This window comes from Mobula hypostoma, chromosome 5, assembly GCF_963921235.1.
Source record: "Mobula hypostoma chromosome 5, sMobHyp1.1, whole genome shotgun sequence".
In the NCBI taxonomy this organism is placed as follows: domain Eukaryota; kingdom Metazoa; phylum Chordata; class Chondrichthyes; order Myliobatiformes; family Myliobatidae; genus Mobula; species Mobula hypostoma.
The window spans coordinates 4,472,348-4,494,382 of NC_086101.1; the positions used below are offsets into that span (position 1 = coordinate 4,472,348).

The 22,035-nt window shown below is 48.5% G+C and overlaps 1 protein-coding gene across 1 annotated transcript in view; it reads left to right on the forward strand.

Moving 5' to 3' along the window:
* The first annotated feature begins 4,589 nt into the window (after positions 1 to 4,589).
* slc44a4 (solute carrier family 44 member 4) overlaps positions 4,590 to 22,035 on the forward strand; it is a 95,980-nt gene continuing 78,534 nt past the window's right edge. Inside the window, exon 1 of the mRNA XM_063047902.1 lies at positions 4,590 to 4,743. Within this exon, the coding sequence (XP_062903972.1) occupies positions 4,698 to 4,743 (46 nt within the window). The 5' untranslated portion in view covers positions 4,590 to 4,697. The remainder of the gene's footprint in view (positions 4,744 to 22,035) is intronic.

Consider the following 22,035-nt stretch of genomic DNA (forward strand, 5'->3'; position numbering starts at 1 on the left):
CCCTGCATGAGGACTCCCAAACCCCTTCGCTGGAGCCTGAATCCCAGAGCGTGCAGTCAAGCAGCACTTACGGGAAAGCAGAATTAACGCCTTTGCATTGGAACCTTTTGTTGAGTCATCAATCTGAAACGTTAATTCTTTTTCCGTTGGACAAGTTAAACTGCACAGCAAGATTCTAATTGTAGAGTTACCCTGCCTCCCTGGCCTGAAGCAACTGTCTTTCCTGCAGCAGCTTATCCATCACCGAGCACTCGAACAAACTTCAGGAGAATCGCCAGTGGTGAATGAGTCAGCTCACCAGAGCAAGCTGGGATAGCGAGTCGAGTGGTGTCACAAAAAAACAATCAACATCAACAAAACTAAACAGCTGACTGTCGACTTCAGGGTTGTAAATGAGCCAGTTTACAGCAGGAAAATGGTCATGGAGAGGGTCTGTAGCTTTAAATTCATGGGTGGATTCAGATTAAGATTTATTTATCACATGTACATGGCAACATACAGTGAAATGCATTGTTTGCATTAACAACCATCAGGATGTGCTGGGGGCAGCCCACAAGTGCCCACATAACATGTCCACCATGTTCAGCAGAACAACACAAGCAACAACAGCAATGACCTGGATGAGGAAGTGGAGGGATGGGTTAGTAAGTTTGCTGATGACACAAAAGTTAGGGGTGTTGTGGATAGTCTGAAGGGCTGTCAGAGGTTACAGTGGGACATCAATAGGATGCAGAACTGGGCTGAGAATAGAGCTCAACCCAGATAAGCGTGAAGTGGTTCATTTCGGTAGATCATTTGAAGACAGAATATAGCAGTAAAAGTCAGACTCTTGACAGTGTGGAGGATCTGAGAGGTTTTGGAGTCCGTGTCGATAGGACACTCAAAGCTGCTGCGCAGGTTGACAGTGTGGTTAAGAAGGCATATGGTGTGTTGGCATTCATCAACTGTGGAATTGAGTTCAAGATTTGTGAACAGTTTTGGGCCCCTCATCTCAGAAAAGATGTGCTGGCATTGGAGAGGGTCCAGAGGAGGTTCACAAGGATGATTCCAGAAATGAAAGGGTTATCATAGGATGGCTCTGGATCTGTACCCACTGGCTTTCAGAAGGATGAGGGGGGATCTCATTGAAACCTTTTGAATGTTGAAAGGCCTCGACAGAGTAAATGTGGAAAGGATGTTTCCCGTGGTGGGAGAGTCCAGGACAAGGGGGCACAGCCTCATGATAGAGGGGTGCCCTTTCAAAACAGAGATGTGGAAACATTCCTTTATTCAAAGGGTGGTGGATTTTATGAAATTTGTTGCCACATGCAGCTGTGGAGGCCAGGTCTTTAAGTGTATTTAAGGCAGAGATTGATAGTTTCCTGATTGGACATGACATCAAAGGTTACGGGGAGAAGGCGGGAACTGGGGTTGAGGAGGAGATAGAAAAAAGGATCAGCCATGATTGAGTGGTGGAGGAGACTCGATGAGCCAAATGGCCTAATTCTGCTCCCTTGTCTTATGGTCTTATAAGATGAGAGGTATTGATTGTGTGGATAGCCACAGTGCTGAAATGGCTAACACGAGGGGCATAGTTTTAAGGTGCTTGGAAGTAGGTACATGGGGAATGTCAGGTATAAGTTTTTCAGACAGAGTGGTGGGTGCATGGAATGCACTCCAGTGACGGTGGTGGAGGCAGATGCAATAGGGGCTTTTAAGAGGCTCTTCGATAGGTACGTGGAGCTTAGAAAAATAGAGGGCTATGCAGTAGGGAAGTTCTAGGCAGCTTCCAGAGTAGGTTACATGGTTGGCACAATATTGTGGGCCGAAGGGCCTGTAATGTGCTGTGGATTTCAAAGTTTCTATGTTCACAACAAAATAAGACAATGACAGCAATGCTCCTTTCCTTCCACACACACACACACACACACACACACACACACACACCCTCCACCTTCAGTATTGACATCTCTGTCTGTGCTCAGCACATAGATGCAAATTTGCAAAGGCGTATGGTGTGCTGGTTTTCATTGGTCGGAGGGATTGAGTTCAAGACCTGCAAGTTAATGTTGCAGCTCTATAAAACTCTGCTTATACTGCACTTGGAATAGTATGTTCATTTCTGGTCACCTCATTATAAGAAGGATATGAAAGCTTTAGAGTGTGCAGAGGAGATTTGGTAGGATGCTACCTGGTTTGGAGAGCAGTTCTTCTTGAGTGAGTTTGGGCTTTTCTCTTTGCTGCAGAAGAGGACAAGGGATGACTTATAGAAGTGTACAAAATGATAAAAAGCACGACCAGACACTTTCCCCCAATAGCTAATATAACTGTGGAAGTGATTGTAGGAAAGTATAAGTTTTGTGGCAAAGTTTGCGGATGATACAAAGTTTGGTGGAACGGTAAGTAGTGCTGAGGAACAGACGGACAGACAAACTGGAAGAATGGGCAAAAAAGGGGAATAGAATATAAAAAAAAACAAGGAGATAACGCTGAGGATTTATAGGACACTCTTGGAGTATTGTCAACAGTTCTGGGCCCCGTATCTCAGAAAGGATGTGTTGTCATTGGAGAAAGTCCAGAGTAGGTTCATGAGGATAATTCTGGGAATGAAGGGGTTAATGTATGAGGAGCATCTGGCATCTTTGGGCCTGTACTCACTGGTATTTAGATGAATGTATGGGGATTTCATTGAAACCTACCGAATGTTGAACAGACTAGATAAGGTGGATGGGGAGAGGATGTTTCCTGTGGTGGGTTTATCTGTAACTAGAAGGCACAGCCTCAAAGTTGAAGGGTGACCCTTTAGAACAGAGGTAAGGAGGAATTTTTCAAAGCCAGAGGGTGGTAAATCTGTGGAATGCTCTGCCACAGACTGGGGTGAAGGCCAACTCCGTGGGTATATTTAAGGTGGAAGTTATTAATTTCCTGATCGGTCAGGGCATCAAAGGATATGGCGAGAAGGCAGGTGTGCGGGGTTGGGTGGGATCTGGGATCAGCCATGATGGAACGGTGGAGCAGACTTGATGGGCTGAATGGCCTAATTCTGCTCCTATGTCTTATGGTTTTATAAGTTGGTAGGTTTGGTGATGGGTGCACTGCTAGGGGAGGTGGTAGAAGAGGCAGATATATTAGGGACATTTAAGACACTCTGAGAAAGGCACATGGAGGATAGAGTTAGATTGATCTTGAAGTAGGTTAAAAGATCAGCACAACATTGTGGGCTGTGGGGCCCTATCCTGTTCTATAAGGAAGGAATATTAGCATTTTGTCTTATTTTCAAGATTTTCCCTGTAGAAGTGGGATGCAGGGGATTCGTTGCTACATCTACAACCAGTCTATTGAAGCAGATGCGGGTGAGGGGTCACTCCCTCCAACAAGCAATCAAGTCCTTGTCAAACTCAGCAGAAGAAAGCAGCAACTGGATTTGGATTAAAAGGAAAGACAACAACTGGGCTGCAAGATGAAGACAGGAGGGTATGGAACTGAGGGGGGTGTATCTGGGACGCCAGGTAGCACTGTTGAGCCCTCTGGAGACGTCGTGGGCTTATCAACGAAACGCCAAAGAAGGAGGGTGCCCACCTGATGACCCCGATGACGTACCTACCCTCCCTCCTTTTAACCACTCCAAGCCCACTGCCAACATCGAGAATGCCAACTTACCATAGGGATTGAAACATCAAGTCCCAGTAGCTCTACTGCAAGCACAGTGAGGAGGTTTAGGTCACTGAGCATCTTGGCAAACCTCTACAGCTTACTGTTGAACGTGTCCTGATTGGTTTTAGCATGGTCTGGTACAGCAATTCGAACGCAGGAACCTAACAACTTGTAGAGTGCAGTGGACTCTTGCCGAATGCACCCCTGCCCATCATTGGCAGTACTGTATCCACAGGAGCTGCTGCATTAGGAAGGCAACTTGCACCACGGAGATGCCCATCATCCAGCTCATGCCAGGTTCTCACCGCTGCCAGCCGGTGCAGGTGGGAAAGTCTGGCATCCCACCACCAGGCTGAGGAACATCAAATTCCCTACAACCATTTGATTCTTAGTCCAACCAGCAAAACCCCAATCATAAACACAGGAGGTTCCGCAGATGCGGGAAATCCAGAGCAACACACGTAAAATGCTGGAGGAACTCAGCAGGTCGGGGAGCGTCTAATCATTACAGGTTGACAACGTGATGACTACTTTGATCGCTCTGCACTAAAATTGTTTTGTTTTCAAATTGCCTGCTTTCTTGTAAAATTGTATGTATTTTTTGTTTAATATAAGTCTTCCTTCTGAATGCAAATGCGTGCCTGTGAAGCCACTGCAGGTAAGTTTTTCCTGCGCCCGTGCGTAAGCAGTGTCTGGGTGATGCCGAGAATGGGCTGACCTTGATTTATTTATTGCCTGGAGGCTGGGATCAGCAGGTAATGGGCGGGGCCACAAAAATGGGCGAGGCCAACAGGTAATGTGTGAGGTCAACAAGTAAAGTGGGCGGGGGGGCAGCCATAATTCAATGACGCGGGCCAGCAGGTGACGAGGCGGGGCGGGGCCGGGCCAATCCACGCCTCAGATGTGGGCGGGGCCAGACCAGATTCATTAATCGCACGGGGGCGTGGCCAGTCCCGCCTCACCTGACAGGGGGCATGGCTAGCCGGAACTGGAGGGGAACAGGTGTGGTGACGCAGCGCGGCATCCACAGGTGAGGGTTCGGGGAGAGCGGCGGCAGCCCCGAGATGGGCAAGAAGAAGAAAGCGGAAGGGAAGGAGTCGGAGCCCTACGGTAAGGGGGCAGCGGAGGAGGAGGGAATGGAGGAAGGGGTTGGGTATGTCTCACTCTGTATTGGGTGTGCGGCAGCGAGGTGTTTGTGGTTCGGATTAGAGTGTTAACAACAAACTCGCCCTAGGGACTACCGCAGAGATTAGTGGTGTCAGTCTACCTTGACAACTCTCCTCTCAGGAGCCTTCCTTTGACCTAGTCCACTCTCCCCCCCCCCCTTGCCTTCTACCTTACAATCCCCGCCCCTCTCCCCCTGCTCCCCTACGATCCACCGCCCCCTCCCACTGTCGCCTTCTATCACCACAGGATCCCCTCCCTCTCTCCCTGCGATCACCCCCTACCACCCACCATTTCCCCTCCGATCCAGCCTCTCCACCTCCCCCTTACGATCCCCCTCTCCGCCTAAGATCTCCCCCTTTCCCCCGACGTTCCCATTCACCCTGCTACGACCCCATTCAACCCCCTACAACCCCCCTCTCCCCACTGTATTCTCCCACTCCACCCTTTTCCTCCCCTCTCCTATCCTCCATACCAGCTCTCAAACCACTTCTCGCCTTCAATCCCCCTCCCCACCCATCTCTTCCGCCCCTACACGTCTCCTCCCCTCTCGTCTCCCCCTCCCCTCTTTCTCCCTCGCCCCGCGGGCGGCCGACCTCTGGCCGGCAGAGTTGGAACCGGGGCCCGAATGTTCTCCCGGCGCTTACACCTTGATCCTGAAAGGGAAGAAGCTCGCTTTGATTCTGAGGTGAAACTTTTCTCCACACGGAAGTCTGATGAAAGTTTGGACCGCCAGTGTCTGAGAAATGTTAATATTTACCCGGGACCTCAGACTGAAGGTCGTTTTGGACGGGCGCCGACACAGAGGGAAGCCCGTGTTATCGGCTTTTCGGTGGGGGTTGCGGTGTGTCGGCGAGGCTGGTTTCATTCCACCGGTTGTGGAGGGGGACGGAATCGGTCAGGTTTAATATCGCCGACATCGGCCGTGAAATGTGTTGTTCTTTGTAATACTTAGTAAAGACTATGACTCTTAAGGTTGACACGGCCGGGGAGGGTAGTAGGGGTCAGCTCCCATTCAATGCTCTCAATGGTATATATCAGTGCTGCTGATGGGTTCATTCAGAAATCTGGTGGTGGAGGGAAAAAACGGTTCCTGAAATGTTCCTTCCGGCTCCTGTACCTCCTCTCTAATGGTAGCAACGAGAAGAGGGCATGTCCTGGGCCATGGGGGATGCTGCTTTTTCCTGCTTGCATCTGGGAGCAGGTTTCACATCGAACTCGCGGCTGAGCTGTCGCGCTGACGGAGTTTTGCGGGAGGGGAGCCCCGCTGGGTCGCGGAGCCTGTGTGCGCTCGGATGGGAAGTTTAACACCCCCCAGCAGCGATTGCGGTGTTGTGTGAGTGTGCGTGCGTGCGGAGCTGTCCCCAGGATGACTGAGGCGAAGGCCGCACTCGTCACCGCCGGCCAGTCCGGAGGTTTTGGGGGCGTTGGGCGGCGGAATGCAGAGAGCCAGGAGGTCTGGACCAGGAAGTGTGGGCTGTTTATTCCCGCCCGCTCGTCGCCGGGCCCAAGATTTGCGGTCTCTGACGCCACGGCGTCAACAATCATCCGGGATGTCCTGTTACCCCGGTTCAGCCGGGGCTGGGAGGCTGCCATCAGGAAGAAGGTACAGGAGCCGCAGGACCCACCAGGTCCAGGAACAGTAGTCACCTCTCAACCATCGGCCTCTTGAACTAAAGGGAATAACTTCACTCACCCCCATCACTGAACTCCTCCCGCAACCTATGGACCCATTCATCTCATGTTCTTGATATTTATTGCGTATTTATTTTGTATTTGCAAAGTTTGCTCTCTTTTGCACACTGGTGTTTGTCCCTCCTGTTGTGTGCGGTCTTTGGGTGATTTCATTGTGTGTGGTGTTTCTTCGCATTGACTGCGAATGCCCACAAGAAACCGAATCTCGGGGTAGAAATGCACTTCACTTTGAACTCTGAAGTTTTGGGCTAATTCTGGGCCAAGGATAGATCTTCAGGGATGTTGACGCCCAGATAATCTGCCTTTGGATGACACATTGCGGATTGTGTGACGAGACGAATGAAATTCCATTTGTCTGATCACTCTGCCTGTCTCTGTTCCTTTGGGGAATCCAAATACCTCAGCAAAATATGCCCTCTGATCGAGGAATGTGACCACGTGGGTTGAGTATGATGTTCCCCTCAGGGGTTGTCTCTTGGCGAGTTCTCGGGTGGCAGTAGAGGCCGATACAGAATTCACATATTCTGGTGCAGTGTGGACAAGAGAAAATACGGGCCGTGGTTAGTTGCCGGGATATTTGGCTGTTTGGTTTCTTCCTTCCCAGCAGTTGCTTGTTTTTTTTTTGCGGCACAGTGAAAGTTGTTCTCGTGTAGACCTCCCATCCAACTGTGGAGATCGTTCTGACATCCTGCCCCACTGTGGAGATTATTCTCGAGTGACTTTCCATCCCATAGCCGAGATCGTACGCATGTAGACCTCCCATCCCACAGAGCACTTCGTTCCCGTGTAGACATCCCGTCCCGCAGTGCAGATCATTCTTGTACAGCCTCTCACCCCCATTCCACAGGGGAGATCATTCCCGTGTAGACCACCCATCCCACAATGGAGATTGCTCTCGTGTAGAGCCCCCCATCCACAATGGAGATTGCTCTCGTGTAGACCACCCATCCACAATGGAGATTGCTCTCGTGTAGACCTCCCGTCCCACACTGGAGATTTCTCTCGTGTGGACCTCCCGTCCCACACTGGAGATTTCTCTCGTGTGGACCTCCCGTCCCACACTGGAGATTTCTCTCGTGTGGACCTCCCGTCCCACACTGGAGATTTCTCTCGTGTGGACCTCCCGTCCCACAATGGAGATTTCTCTCGTGTGGACCTCCCGTCCCACAATGGAGATTGCTCTCATGTAAACCCCCACATCCCACAGTGGATATCATTTCCGTCTAGACCCCCACATCCCACAGTGGATATCATTTCCGTCTAGACCCCACATCCCACAGTGGAGATCTTTCCCGTGTAGACTCCCACATCCCAGAGTGGAGATCATTCCCATGTAGACCCCCACATCCCACAGTGGAGATCTTTCCCGTGTAGAGCCCCACATCCACAATGGAGATTGCTCTCGTGTAGACCACCCATCCACAATGGAGATTGCTCTCGTGTAGACCTCCCGTCCCACACTGGAAATTTCTCTCGTGTGGACCTCCCGTCCCACACTGGAGATTTCTCTCGTGTGGACCTCCCGTCCCACACTGGAGATTTCTCTCGTGTGGACCTCCCGTCCCACACTAGAGATTTCTCTCGTGTGGACCTCCCGTCCCACACTGGAGATTTCTCTCGTGTGGACCTCCCGTCCCACACTGGAGATTTCTCTCGTGTGGACCTCCCGTCCCACACTGGAGATTTCTCTCGTGTGGACCTCCCGTCCCACAATGGAGATTTCTCTCGTGTGGACCTCCCATCCCACAATGGAGATTGCCCTCATGTAGACCCCCACATCCCACAGTGGATATCATTTCCGTCTAGACCCCCACATCCCACAGTGGATATCATTTCCGTCTAGACCCCACATCCCACAGTGGAGATCTTTCCCGTGTAGACTCCCACATCCCAGAGTGGAGATCATTCCCGTGTAGACCCCCACATCCCACAGTGGAGATCTTTCCCGTGTAGAGCCCCACATCCTACAGTGGATATCATTTCTGTGTAGATCCCACAGTGGAGATCTTTCCCGTGTAGACCCCCACATCCTACAGTGATCATTCTTGTGTAGATCTCCCATCCCACAGTGGAGTTCATTCTCGTCTACACCCCCAGTCCCACAGTGGAGATCATTCTTGTGTACACCTCCCATCCCACAGTGGAGATCATTCACAGGTAATACTCTGATCCCACAACAAAGATTGTTCTCGAGTAACCCTCCCGTCCCACAGCAAATGTCATTCTCGAGTAATCCTTCCATCCCACTGTGGAAATTGTTATTGTGTAGACCCTCACATCCCACAATGGAGATCATTCTCATGTGGACCTCCCATCCTACAGCAGATATTGTTCTCATGTAGACTTCCTGTCCCACAGAGGAGATCATTCTTGTGTAGATCTCCCATCCCACAGCAGTGATCGTTCTTGTGTAGTCTTCCCATCCCACAGTGGAGCTCGTTCCTGTGTGGACATCCTGTCTCACAGTGCAGATTGTTCCACTGTAGACCCCCACAGCCCATAGCAGAGATCGTTCTCATGTAGACCTCCCGTCCCACAATGGAGATCATTCTCGTGTGGATCTCCCGTCCCACAATGGAGATCATTCTCGTGTGTGCGGAGACTGTTCCTGTGTAGACCTCCTATCCCACAGTCGAGATCGTTCTCGTGTAGACATCCCATCCCACAGTGGAGATAGTTTTCCTGTAATTCTCCCGTCTATTATTATGTCATCAGTGAACTTGGATATCTTGCTGTCTGTTTCCTCCTACCACTTATGAGCATAGATGGTAAATAACCGACCGTCCTTGGGTCAGTGAACTAGTTGTATCTTTCCAATCTAACAAAATTACCAACGGGTATATTATTGCCACAGATACAGTGAAACTGTTTTGCTTGCCATGCCTACAGATCAGTTCATCATAACAGTACATCGAGGTATTACAAGGGAAGCAATAGCAGAGTGCAGAATAAAGTGTTCCCATTCCAGACAGATAGTAAGTGCAAAGTCATTACAAGGTAGACTGTGAGGTCGAGGGTCCATTTTTTGTTCAGTCGTCTTAAACCAGCGGCGGGGGGGGGAGAGAGGGGGGGGAGCTGTCCTTGAGCTTGGTGCAATGTACCGGCTTGTTCTGACTTGCCTTTTGTTGTGATGTCCTGTCCATCACTGGACATTGCAGCACAGTGAGGGTGTTTGGCACACAATGTTGTTCCAAACCTTTAACCTATTCCAAAATCAGTCTAACCCTTTCCTCCCACGTGGCCATTCAGTTTTCTATAAACCATGCTCTGTGTAAGTGCAATTACAAAGAAAACACGCAACGCGTCTACTCCCTTAAGTTTGAGGGGATACGGCACAACATCTAAAACTCTGACAAACTTCTATAGATGTGTGGTGGAGAGAACATTGACTGGCTGCATCACACCTGATGTAGAAACACCGATGCCCTTGAATGGAAACTCCCACAAACTCTGATGGATACGGCCCTGTCCATCACGGGTAGAGCTGCCACAGCACCCCCCCCCCCCCGCAACACTGAGCATTGTCGCAGGAAAGTAGCCACCATCATCAGCGACCCCAAAAACCCAGAACATGCTCTCTTAACTTCCGTTAATGCCCCACCTCCCTTCGTACTCCATCCCTTATTTATTTATATTTATATATTTTTTCCTCTCTCTCTTTTTCTCCCTCTGTCCCTCTCACATAGTCATAGTCATACTTTATTGATCCCTGGGGAATTGGTTTTCGTTACAGTTGCACCATAAATAATAAATAGTAATAGAACCATAAATAGTTAAATAGTAATATGTAAATTATGCCAGTAAATTATGAAATAAGTCCAGGACCAGCCTATTGGCTCAGGGTGTCTGACCCTCCAAGGGAGGAGTTGTAAAGTTTGATGGCCACAGGCAGGAATGACTTCCTATGACGCTCTGTGTTGCAGCTCGGTGGAATGAGTCTCTGACTGAATGTACTCCTGTGCCCAACCAGTACATTATGTATAACTATAACTCCTTGCCCATCCTCTGGGCTCCCCTCCCTGTCTTTCTCCCTAGGCCACCCATCCCATGGCCCTCTCCCTTCTCCAGCCTTGTATCCCTTTTGCCAATTAACTGTCCAGCTCTTGGCTCCATCCCTCCCCCTCCTGTCTTCTCCTATCATTTTGAATTTCCCCCTCCCCCTCCCCCTCCCCCTCCCATTTTCAAATCTCTTACCATCTCTTCTTTCAGTTAGTCCTTGGCCCGAAACGTCGACTGTACCTCTTCCTAGAGATGCTGCCTGGCCTGCTGCGTTCACCAGCAACTTTTTATGTGTGTTGCTTGAAATTCCAGTATCTGCAGATTTCCTCATGTTTGTGTTTTTACATGCTCTCCTCTTGCTGCTTTCTGCAGTAAGAAGGTACAGGAGCCTCAGGACCTGCACCACCAGGTTCAGGAATAATTATTGCCACTCAACCAGCAGGCTCTTGAACCAACGGGGGTAAACTACACTGGCAGTGCTGGGTCACCGGGTCCCGGGTTTTATTGTGTTTCCTTGTCTTGCGGCTGCCTGCCAGAAGACAAAAACCCAAGTTTGTATAATATACACACACTTTGATAATAAATGATGTACTTTGAGCTGTGAACATTTGCAGTGACCCAGCAATGCCAGTTGTTTCATGACCTTGCAGTCGACCTCACTGTCCTCGTAAATCATGGCTTAATTGAACTGCGCTGCCCTCTCTCTGGAGCTGCTACACTTTATTCTGCATTCTGTTGTTGTTTTCCCTTGTTCTATGGTAACGCACTGTGTAATCAGTAGGGACGATGTGCAAGACTAACTTTCCCCTGTAAACCGTTCATGTGCCACATTAAACCAATTCACGCTCCCCACGAGCTGATTCAGTCTCACTTACTTGAAAGTTCAAAGTACACTATTTATTATCAAAGTGTGTGTGCAGAGTTCCGTCTCCTTGCAGGCGGCCGCAGAACAAGGAAACACCACGAAAACTATTAACCACCTCCCCCCCACTCCCACACAAAGGCCGTCAAACACTCTCTGGCAAAACAAAGAACGAATTGTGCGAACGACAACAAAAAATAAACAAATAACTCACAGAACATGAACCGCAGAGTCTCCGAAACTGACTCCACAGGCGTCAAGCCAGTCCAGGAGTCAGATAGCTGCAGGCCACAGGCACAGAGCCAGTTCAGTGCTGAGGGGAATGTAGCCGGTCCAGGAGTCAGATGGCTGCAGGCCACAGCCACGGAGCCAGTTCAGTGCTGAGGGGAATGTAGCTGGTCCGAGAGTCAGATGGCTGCAGGCCACAGGCACGGAGCCAGTTCAGTGCTGAGGGGAATGTAGCCAGTCCAGGAGTCAGATAGCTGCAGGCCACAGCCACGGAGCCAGTTCAGTGCTGAGGGGAATGTAGCCGGTCCAGGAGTCAGATGGCTGCAGGCCACAGCCACGGAGCCAGTTCAGTGCTGAGGGGAATGTAGCCGGTCCGAGAGTCAGATAGCTGCAGGCCACAGCCACGGAGCCAGTTCAGTGCTGAGGGGAATGTAGCCGGTCCGAGAGTCAGATAGCTGCAGGCCGCAGGCAGGGAGCCAGTTCAGTGCTGAGGGGAATGTAGCAGGGTCCAGGAGTCAGATAGCTGCAGGCCGCAGGCAGGGAGCCAGTTCAGTGCTGAGGGGAATGTAGCTGGTCCGAGAGTCAGATAGCTGCAGGCCGCAGGCACAGAGCCACTTCAGTGCTGAGGGGAATGTAGCCGGTCCGAGAGTCAGATAGCTGCAGGCCGCAGGCAGGGAGCCAGTTCAGGTCAGCACTGAGGCGAGTGCAGAGGCTGCAGGCCGCCGCAACAGCGTCGGTTCAGCACTGAAGTGCCTTGATCAAATCGCGGAAATAGTAAGAGAGAAAGTTTTCGCATTTTTTAAAAAAAGGACGCACATGGACTGTCAACCACAGAGTCCTGAACCGCGAGTCCACGGCTACATGGCTCGTTCGGTGCTGAGGGAGCGAAGCCGGTCCAGCAGCCCGGTGGGTGCAGGGTGACGACTGCTCCTGAACCCGGTGGTGTGGGACCCAAGGCCCCCGCATTTCCTCCCTGACAGCGGTAGCGAGAAAAGAGGGTGATGGGTCAAATGCAGGGAGATGGAGTTAACCCCATCACCCCCTACTGGGGCGTAGGCCGCGGACAGCAGCTTGTCCTGGGCGTCCAAACAGAGACATGTCTTTTGTTTCTGCAGCTTCCCTGCTGCCCAGAACAACCTGTTTCTCCCTCTCATGCCCACAGCAGACATTCTCTCACCACCCCCCCCACCACATTGGCAGGAGGTACTAAAAACTGTAAAGCACCCAACACCAATCTCAAGGACAGCTTTTATCAGACTCTTAATTGGATCACTTGCAGGATAAGATGGACTCTTGACCTCAGAACCCAACTCATTATGATCCTGCACTTTATCATTTACTGGCACCGCACGTTTTCGGGAGCTGCTAATTTATTCCGCATTCTTATAGGTTTACCTGATTCCGCTTCAATACCCTGTGTCACGAGCTGATCGGAATAAGCAGTATGTAAGACAAGCTTTTCACTATATCTAATAAGCCAGTTCCTATCCCGGTGTTCAGGGGAGGGATTTTGCGACCCTAGTCCTGTCTGGCTCTGACCTGACCACAGGCCTTTGACAAAATGCCGCACATGATGCTGCTAAGCAGGGTAAGAGCCCATGGCACAGGAAAGACACCAGCATGGATAGAAGATATTTGAAATTATGAGAGGCATCCATAAAGTGAGTAGGGGAGACCTTTTCTCCAGGGTAGGGGAGACCAGAATTCGAGGGCATATATTTAGACCATAAGACCACAAAACATAGGAGCAGAATTAGGCCATTCAGCCCATCAAGTCTACTCCGCTGTTCCATCATGGCTGATCTCTGGATCCCACTTAACCCCACACACCTGCCTTCTTGCCATAACCTTTGATGCCCCGACCAATCAGGAAACGATCAACTTCCACCTTAAATATATCCACGGACTTGGCCTCCACCGCTCTCTGTGGCAGAGCATTCCACAGATTCACGACTCTCTGGCAAAAAAAAATCCTCCTTACCTCTGTTCTAAAAGGTCACCCCTCAATGTTGTGGCTGTGTCCTCTACTTCTGGATAAATCCACCACAGGAAACATCCTCTCCACATCCACCCTATCTAGTCTGTTCAACATTTCAGTGAAATCCCCCTGCATTCATCTAAATTCCAGTGAGTACAGGCCCAAAGCTGCCAAAAGCTCTTCATACATTAACCTCTTCATTCCCAGAATCATCCTTGTCAACCTCCTCTGGACTCTCTCCAATGACAACACATCCTTTCTGAGATCTGGGGCCCAAAACTGTAAACAATACTTCAAGTGTAACCTGACTAGAGTCTTATAAAGCCTCAGCATTATCTCCTCATTTTTATACTCTATTCCCCTTGAAATAAATGCCAACATTTCATTTGCCTTCTTTATCACTGACTCAACCTGTAAATTAACCTTCTGAGTCTTGCATGAGGACTCCCAATTCCCTCTGCACCTCTGATGTTTGGACTTTCTCCCCATCTAGATAATAGTCTGCACTATTGTTCCTTTTACCAAAGTGCATTATTGTACATTTCCCAACATTGTATTCCATCTGCCACTTTTTCGCCCATTCTTCCAGTTTGTCTAGGTCCTGCTGCAATTGCATTGCTTCCTCAGCACTACCTACCCCTCCACCTATCTTCGTATCACCCACAAAGCCATCAATTCCATTATGCAAATCACTGACAAACAATGTGAAAAGTAGCGGTCCCAATACTGACTCCTGAGGAACACCACTAGTCACTGGCAGCCAACCAGAAAAAGCCCCCTTTTATTGCCACTCTCTGCCTCCCGCCTGTCAGCCATTCCTCTATCCATGCCAGTATCTTTCCCGTAACGCCACAGGATTTTATCTTGTTAAGCAGCCTCATGTGTGGCACCTTATCAAATGCCTTCTGAAAATCCAAGAAAATGACAGCCACTGTCTCTTCCACACAAAATGCTGGAGGAACTCAGCAGGCCAGGCAGCATCTATGGGAAAAAGTAAAGTCGATGTTTCAGACTGAAGGGTTTTGGCCCGAAACATTGACTGTGCATTTTTCCATAGATGCTGCCTGGCTGGCTGAGTTCCTCCAGCATTTTGTTTGTGTTGCTCAGATTTCCAACATCTGCAGATTTTCTCTTGTTTCTCCACTGCCTCTCCTTTGTCAGCATGTTGTTACTTCCTCGAAGAACTCAGGCAAGATTTCCCCTTACAGAAATCATGCTGACTTTGACTTATTTTATCATTAGTCTCTAAGTCCCTTGAAACCTCACCCTTAATAATAGACTCCAGCACTTTCCCAACCACTGAGGTGAGGCTAAATGGCCTATAACTTCCTTTCTTTTGCGTTCCTGCCTTCCTAAAGAATGGAGTGACATTTGCAATCTTCCAGTCCTCTGGGACCATGCCAGAATCAAGTGATTCTTGAAAGATCATGAGCAATGCATCCATTATCTCTTCAGCAACTTCTCTCAGGACTCTGGGATATAATTCATCTGGTCCAGGTAACTTACCCACCTTAAGACCAGCAACACACATAAAAGTTGCTGGTGAACGCAGCAGGCCAGGCAGCATCTCTAGGAAGAGGTACAGTCGACGTTTTGGGCTGAGACCCTACATCAGGTTGAAGGGTCTCAGCCCGAAACGTTGACTGTACCTCTTCCTGGAGATGCTGCCTGGCCTGCTGCGTTCACCAGCAACTTTTATGTGTGTTGCCTGAAATTCCAGCATCTGCAGAATTCCTTGTGTTTGCCACCTTAAGACCTTTGAATTTGTCTGGCACTTTTTCCTTTGTAATAGCAATGGCACTCACTCCTGCTCCCTGACACACTCGGACCTCTGGCACACTGCTAGTGTCTTCCACAGTGAAGACAGATGCAAAGTATCCATTAGGTTCATCTGCCATTTTTTGTCCCTCATTACTACCTCACCAGCATCATGTTCCCGTGGTCCAATATCAACTCTCAGCTCTCTTGTACTTTATTTTATATAACTGGAAAAGAAAACTTTTGGCATCCTGCTTTATGTTATTGGCTGGCCTGCCCTCATATTTCATCTTTTCTCTTCTTATAGCTTTTAAATTTCCTTTTGTTGGATTTTAAAAGCTTCCCAATCGTCCAACTTCTCACTAACTTTTGCTACCTTGTATGCCCTTTCCTTGGCTTTTATGCAGTCCTTAACTTCCCTAGTCAGCCACAGTTGGTACCCCTGCCATTTCAGAACAAGTTCTTCTTTGGGATATATCTGAGCTGCGCCTTGCGGACTATTCCCAGAAACTTCAGCCATCTCTGTTCTGCTGTCATCCCTGCCAGTATCCTCCTCCAATCCACCTGGGCAAGCTCCTCTCTCATGCCTCTGTAATTCCCTTTATTCCATTGTGATACTGATAGATGTGACTTGTGCTTCTCCCTCTCAAAATGCAGTATGAATTCAATCATGTTGAATACTGAATACTTTGCTTCAGTATTCACTACGGAAAAGACCTTGGTGATTTTAGGGATGATTTACAGCGGATTGAAAAGCTTGAGCATATAGACATTAAGAAAGAGGTTGTGCTGGAGCTTTTGGAAAGCATCAAGTTGGATAAGTCACCGGGACCAGATGAGATGTACCCCAGGCAACTGTGGGAGACAAGGGAGGAGATTTCTGAGCCTCTGGCAATGACCTTTGCATTATCAAAGGGGACAGGAGAGGTTCTGCAGGATTGGGGGGTTGCAGATGTTGTTCCCTTATTCAAGAAAGGGAGTAGAGATAGCCCAGGAAATTATAGACCAGTGAGTCTTACTTCAGTGGTTGGTAAGTTGATGGAGAAGATCCTGAGAGGCAGGATTTATGAATATTTGGAGAGGTATAATATGATTAGGAATAGTCAGCATGGCTTTGTCAAAGGCAGGTCGTGCCTTACGAGCCTGATTGAATTTTTTGAGGATGTGACTAAACACATTGATGAAGGAAGAGCAGTAGATGTAGTGTATATGGATTTCAGCAAGGCATTTCATAAGGTATCCCAAGCAAGGCTTGTTGAGAATGTAAGGAGGCATGGGATCCAAGGGGATCTTGCTTTGTGGATCCAGAACTGGCTTGCCCACAGAAGGCACAAAGTGGTCATATTCTGCATGGAGGTCGGTGACCAGTGGTGTGCCTCAGGTCTGGGACCCCTACACTTCGCGATTTTTATAAATGACCTGGATGAGGAAGTGGAGGGATGGGTTAGTAAATTTGCTGATGACACAAAGGTTGGGGGTGTTGTGAATAGTCTGGAGAGTTGTCAGAGGTTACAGTGGGACATTGATAGGATGCAAAAACTGGGCTGAGAAGTGGCAGGTGGAGTTCAACCCAGATAAGTGTGAAGTGGTTCATTTTGGTAGGTCAAATATGATGGCAGAATATAGTATTAATGGTAAGACTCTTGGCAGTGTGGAGGATCAGAGGGATCTTGGGGTTCAAGTCCGTAGGACCTTCAAAGCAGCTGCGCAGGTTGACTCTGTGGTTAAGAAGGCGTATGGTGTATTGGCCTTCATCAGCCGTGGGATTGAGTTCAAGCGCTGAGAGGCTCTTGTATAGCTTTTCTATGTTCTATATTATCCTATATAGCTTTTCTGTGTTCTATATCATGGTCACTGCCTCCGAAGGGATTCCCTTACATTAAGCTCCCTAATAAGATCTGGGTTATTACATAACATCCACTCTGAAATAGCCTTTCCCCGAGTAGGCTTAAGCACAAGCTGCTCTAAAAAGCCATCTCATAGGCATTCAACAAATTTCCTCTCTTGCGATTCGATACCAACTTGATTTTCCCAATCCTCTTGCATCTTGAAGTCCCCCATTACAATTGTGACATTGCCCTTATTACATGCCTTTTTCAGCTCCTTTTGCAATCTCAACCCCACATCTTGGCTACTATTTGGAGGCCTATATGTGATTCCAGTAGTGGTGTTTTTACCTTTGCAGATTCTTAAAGACACTCACAAAGATTCAACATTTTTTGACCCTATGTCACCTCTTTCTAAAGATGTAATTCCATCTTTTACCGACAGAGCCACACCACCGCCTACGCCTTCCTGTCTGTCCTTTTGATGCAAAGTAAATCCTTTGATGTCGAGCTCCCAACTGCTGCCCTCTTTCAGACACGACTCATTGACATCCAGAATGTCACACCGACCCATCTCTAATTGGGCCATGAGTTCATCCACATTATTCCGAATGCTATGCACATTTAAACACAGCACCTTCAGTCCTGCATTGTTCGCTCTTTTGAATTTTGCCTCTGCGGTACAATTTAACTCTTTGCTCTATCTGCATTTGTTACCCAATCATTGACTTTAGGATGAGAGGGAAAGATTTAACAGAGATCTGAGGGGCAGGTTTTTCACCCAGAGGATGGTGAGTCCCAGAGGCAGTGGTCGAAGCAGGTTAAATAGTGTCATTGAGGAAGCACTTGGACAGGTGTATGGGGGGGGGAGGGTGAAGGGTTTTTAACCATGCTGTATCGCTGTATAACTCTGATAGACGTTGGACTGAGCACTTTGACGGGTGTATGGGGGGGGGGGGAGGCGGAGGGCTTGTAACCATGCTGTATTGCTCTATTTCTCTGATAGACATTGGCTTCAGCATGTTACCTTGACCTGGAAAGAAACTCGGTAGTCACTTTATTCGGTACCTCTGAGTGTAGATATCTGCTCCTTCTGCCGATCGTGGAGGTTACTGAGCACATTAAAACCAGTCACTTTCAGCAGATGGGGCTCGTCAGACATGGTTGGCAGCTCACCTCTGATCTCAAGCCTCCGCTGCCTTGCGGCTACACCCACTCATGGGGAAGGCTTTGGGAGTAAACCCCAAGGGACAATTCTGGAGCTGGAGTCCCTCAGGCAGTCCGACATTGAGTTCAAAGCTGACTGGCAATTCCTACGACACCGCTGACACCAAACTGAAGTGGTGTGTGATGTTCCTTTGGATTCATCAGCTGTGTGGAGAGGGGCAGCGTTCCCTCCAATTCCTACTGCCCTGGCTTGCATAGGCAGCTGGGGCGCTGCATCCCTGGTTGATCCCGAACGTTGGCAGTCTGGCTGGGGAGGCTGGCAACGTAGACTGTCTGCACTCTGACCGTGGCCTCTCCCTCCGGTCTGTGCGCTCTCCACTCTCACTCGACACTCGCCGGCTCTCACTCAGAGCCGCAGTTGGAAAGCTCCTGCTCCCAAGAAACACAAAGCTGGTGTTTGTCACCATTAATTGTGAACTGCGATTCTTGTCACAACAAGTTTGACATGATCAGGTTCTCCTAAACCGGGGCAGAGAGAGCTTCTGACAGGATTCAACATAGTTTCATGTTATTTCCTGGAAACAAGGGAACAAGTGAAATGAAAAATAAACTTGTTACTCCAGATCTGATGCAGCACAATAATAATATTTTTTATAACTCACATTAAGTATAAATACATAAGATAGTTTGTATTCATGGATCGATTAGGAGACGTAACTCTCAGCTGTACATAGGGTGACTGATTGGAATAATGAAGGGTTAGTGAGTCGGGGTGTTGATCAGCCTTACTGCTTGGGGAAAGTAACTGTTTTTGAGTCTGGTGGTCCTGTCGTGGATGCTCCGTAGCCTCCTCCCCGATGGGAGTGGGACAAACAGTCCATGAGTAGGGTGGGTGGGATCCTTCATGATGTTACTGGCCCTTTTCTGGCTATACTGTATACTGTATGTCCTTGATGGCAGGTTAGCTGGTGCTCCAAATGCATTGGGCAGTTTTCACTTCCATTAGATTATGAGGACACGCAGTCCTCTTTTATTGTCATTTAGTAATGCATGCATTAAGAAATGATACAATATTTCCTCTGGTGTGATATCACAAAACACAGGACAGACCAAGACTGAAAAAACTGACAAAAACACAAAATTATAACATAATAGTTACAACAGTGCAACAATACCATAACTTGATGAAGAAGTCCGTGAGCATAGTAAAAGTTCAAAGTCTCTCGAATATCCCACATCTCATGAGACGGAGAGAAGGAAGAAAAACTCTCCCTGGCATACGCGACCGCGGTCCGACTCTGAGTCATCCGAAAACTTCGAGCTCTGATCAGCTCTCCGACACTGAGTACTGAGCACCATCTCTATCTGAATGATTCGACCTCCTTCTCGGTCGCCAACAGCAGGCAAAGCCGGGGATTTTGAGGTCTTCCCTCTGGAAGATTCCCGACCACGCAGTAACGACAGCAGCGAACGGGCGTTTCAGAAATTTTTCCCAGATGTTCCCCTGTGCTTTCATGTCCGTCTCCATCAAATAGAATTGTCCACGGCCCCTATTTAACGGATATGATATCATTTTTCACCGGAGAGCTGTGCACGCGTGGCACGCTGCTCTCTCACCCTCCCGCCATCCTGTTTGCTGTAGTGTTGTTTCTCTACCATGCAGTTTGTTGGGATTGTCTCCACTGCACATCTGCAGAATGACCTGAGTATGGATGTGCAAAGTCCGGCTCTCTTCAGCTTCCTTAAAAAAGTACAGGCATTGCTCAGCTTTCCTGATCAGAAACATAGAAAACGTAGAAAATCTACAGCACAATACAGGACCTTCGGCCCACAAAGCTGTGCCGGACATGTCCCTACCTTAGAACTACCCAGGCTTACCCATAGCCCTCTATTTTTCTGAGCTCCATGTATCCATCCAGCAGTCTCTTAAAAGACCCTATCGTATCCATCTCCACCACCATAGCTGGCAGCCCATTCCATGAACTCACCACTCCGTAAAAAAAAAAAGCCCTCTCGTGTTAGCCATTTCAGCCCTGGGGAAAAGCCTCGGACTATCCACATGATCAATGCCTCTCATCATCTTATACACCTCTATCAGGTCACCTCTCATCCTCCGTCGCTCCAAGGAGAAAAGGCCGAGTTCACTCAACCTATTCTCATAAGGCATGCTCCCCAATCCAGGCAACATCCTTGTAAATCTCCTCTGCTCCCTTTCTATAGTTTCCATGTCCTTCCTGTAGTGAGGTGACCAGAACTGAGCACAGTACTCCAAGTGGGGTCTAACAGGGTCCTATATAGCTGCAACATTACCTCTCGGCTCCTACACTCATTTTGTAAGATGTGATCTGGGACCATGAGAGACTGACTTCTGCTCCCATCGATCTGCACTGGGATAATAGCCCTCCATATCCTTCCCATACAGGTACCTATCCAAACTCCTCTGAAATGTCGAAATCAAGCTCGCATACACCACTCGTGCTGACAGCTCATTCTCACTCTCACCACTCTCTGAATGAAGTTGCTCCTCATGTTTCCCTTAAACCTTTCACCTTTAACCTATGAATTCTGGTTGTAGTCCCACCCAACCTCAGTAGGAAAAATACCTGCTCACATTTACCCTATCTAAACCCCTCAATTTTTTTTTAATCAAATCTCTTAGTCTTCCATATTCCAAGGAATAAAGTCCTAACCTGTTCAATCTTTCCTTATAACTCAGGTCTTCCAGACCTGACAATATTTGTAAATTTTCTCTGCACTCTTTTAATATTATTTACATTTTTCCAGTAGGTAGATTTAGCTTTAGATTATAAGAACACTCAGTCCTTATTTATTGTCATTTAGAAATGCATGCATGCATTAAGAAATGATACAATGTTTCTCCAGAGTGATGTCACAGAAAAACAGGACAAACCAAAGACTAACACTGACAGAACCACATAATTATAACATATAGTTACAGCAGAGCAAAGCAATACCATAATTTGATAAAGAACAGACCATGGGCACGGTAAAAAAAAAAGTCTCAAAGTGCCGATCGACTCCCGAGTCCCTGATAGCAGGCGGCAAAGGGAGAAACTCCCTGCCATAAACCTCCAGGCACCGACAACTTGCCGATGCCTTGGAAACGGCTGACCACAGCCGACACTGAGTCTATCCATCCGAAAACTTCGAACTTCCAACCAGCCTCTCCGATACAGCCTCCCGAGCGCCATCCTCTGCCGAGCGCCTTCGACCTCTCCCCAGCCGCTGAAACAAGCAAAGCTGAGGGTTTCGGGGTCTTCTGCTCCGGAGATTCCGGTTACCACACAGTAACAGTGGCAGCGAAGCGGGCATTTCAGAAGTTTCTCCGGATGTTCCTCTTTGCTCTCACGTCTGTCTCCATCAAATCAGAATTGTGCACGGTTCCCTACTTGACAGATAACAGACATCACCACCGGAGTGGCCGCGCGCTGCATTGTACTGCCATCTTCTCCTCCTCTCCTCAGTGACCAAAACTGCACACAATACTCCAAATTACATCTTACACAACTTCAAGATAACATCCCATGTCCTGTACTCAATATTTTGATTTATAGAACATAGAATAGTACAGCACATTACAGGCCCTTTGGCCCACAAAGTAGTGCTGACCCTTAAACCCTGCTTCCCATATAAGCCCCCACCTTAAATTCCTCCATATACCTGTCTAGTAGTCTCTTAAACTTCACTAGTGTATCTGCCTCCAC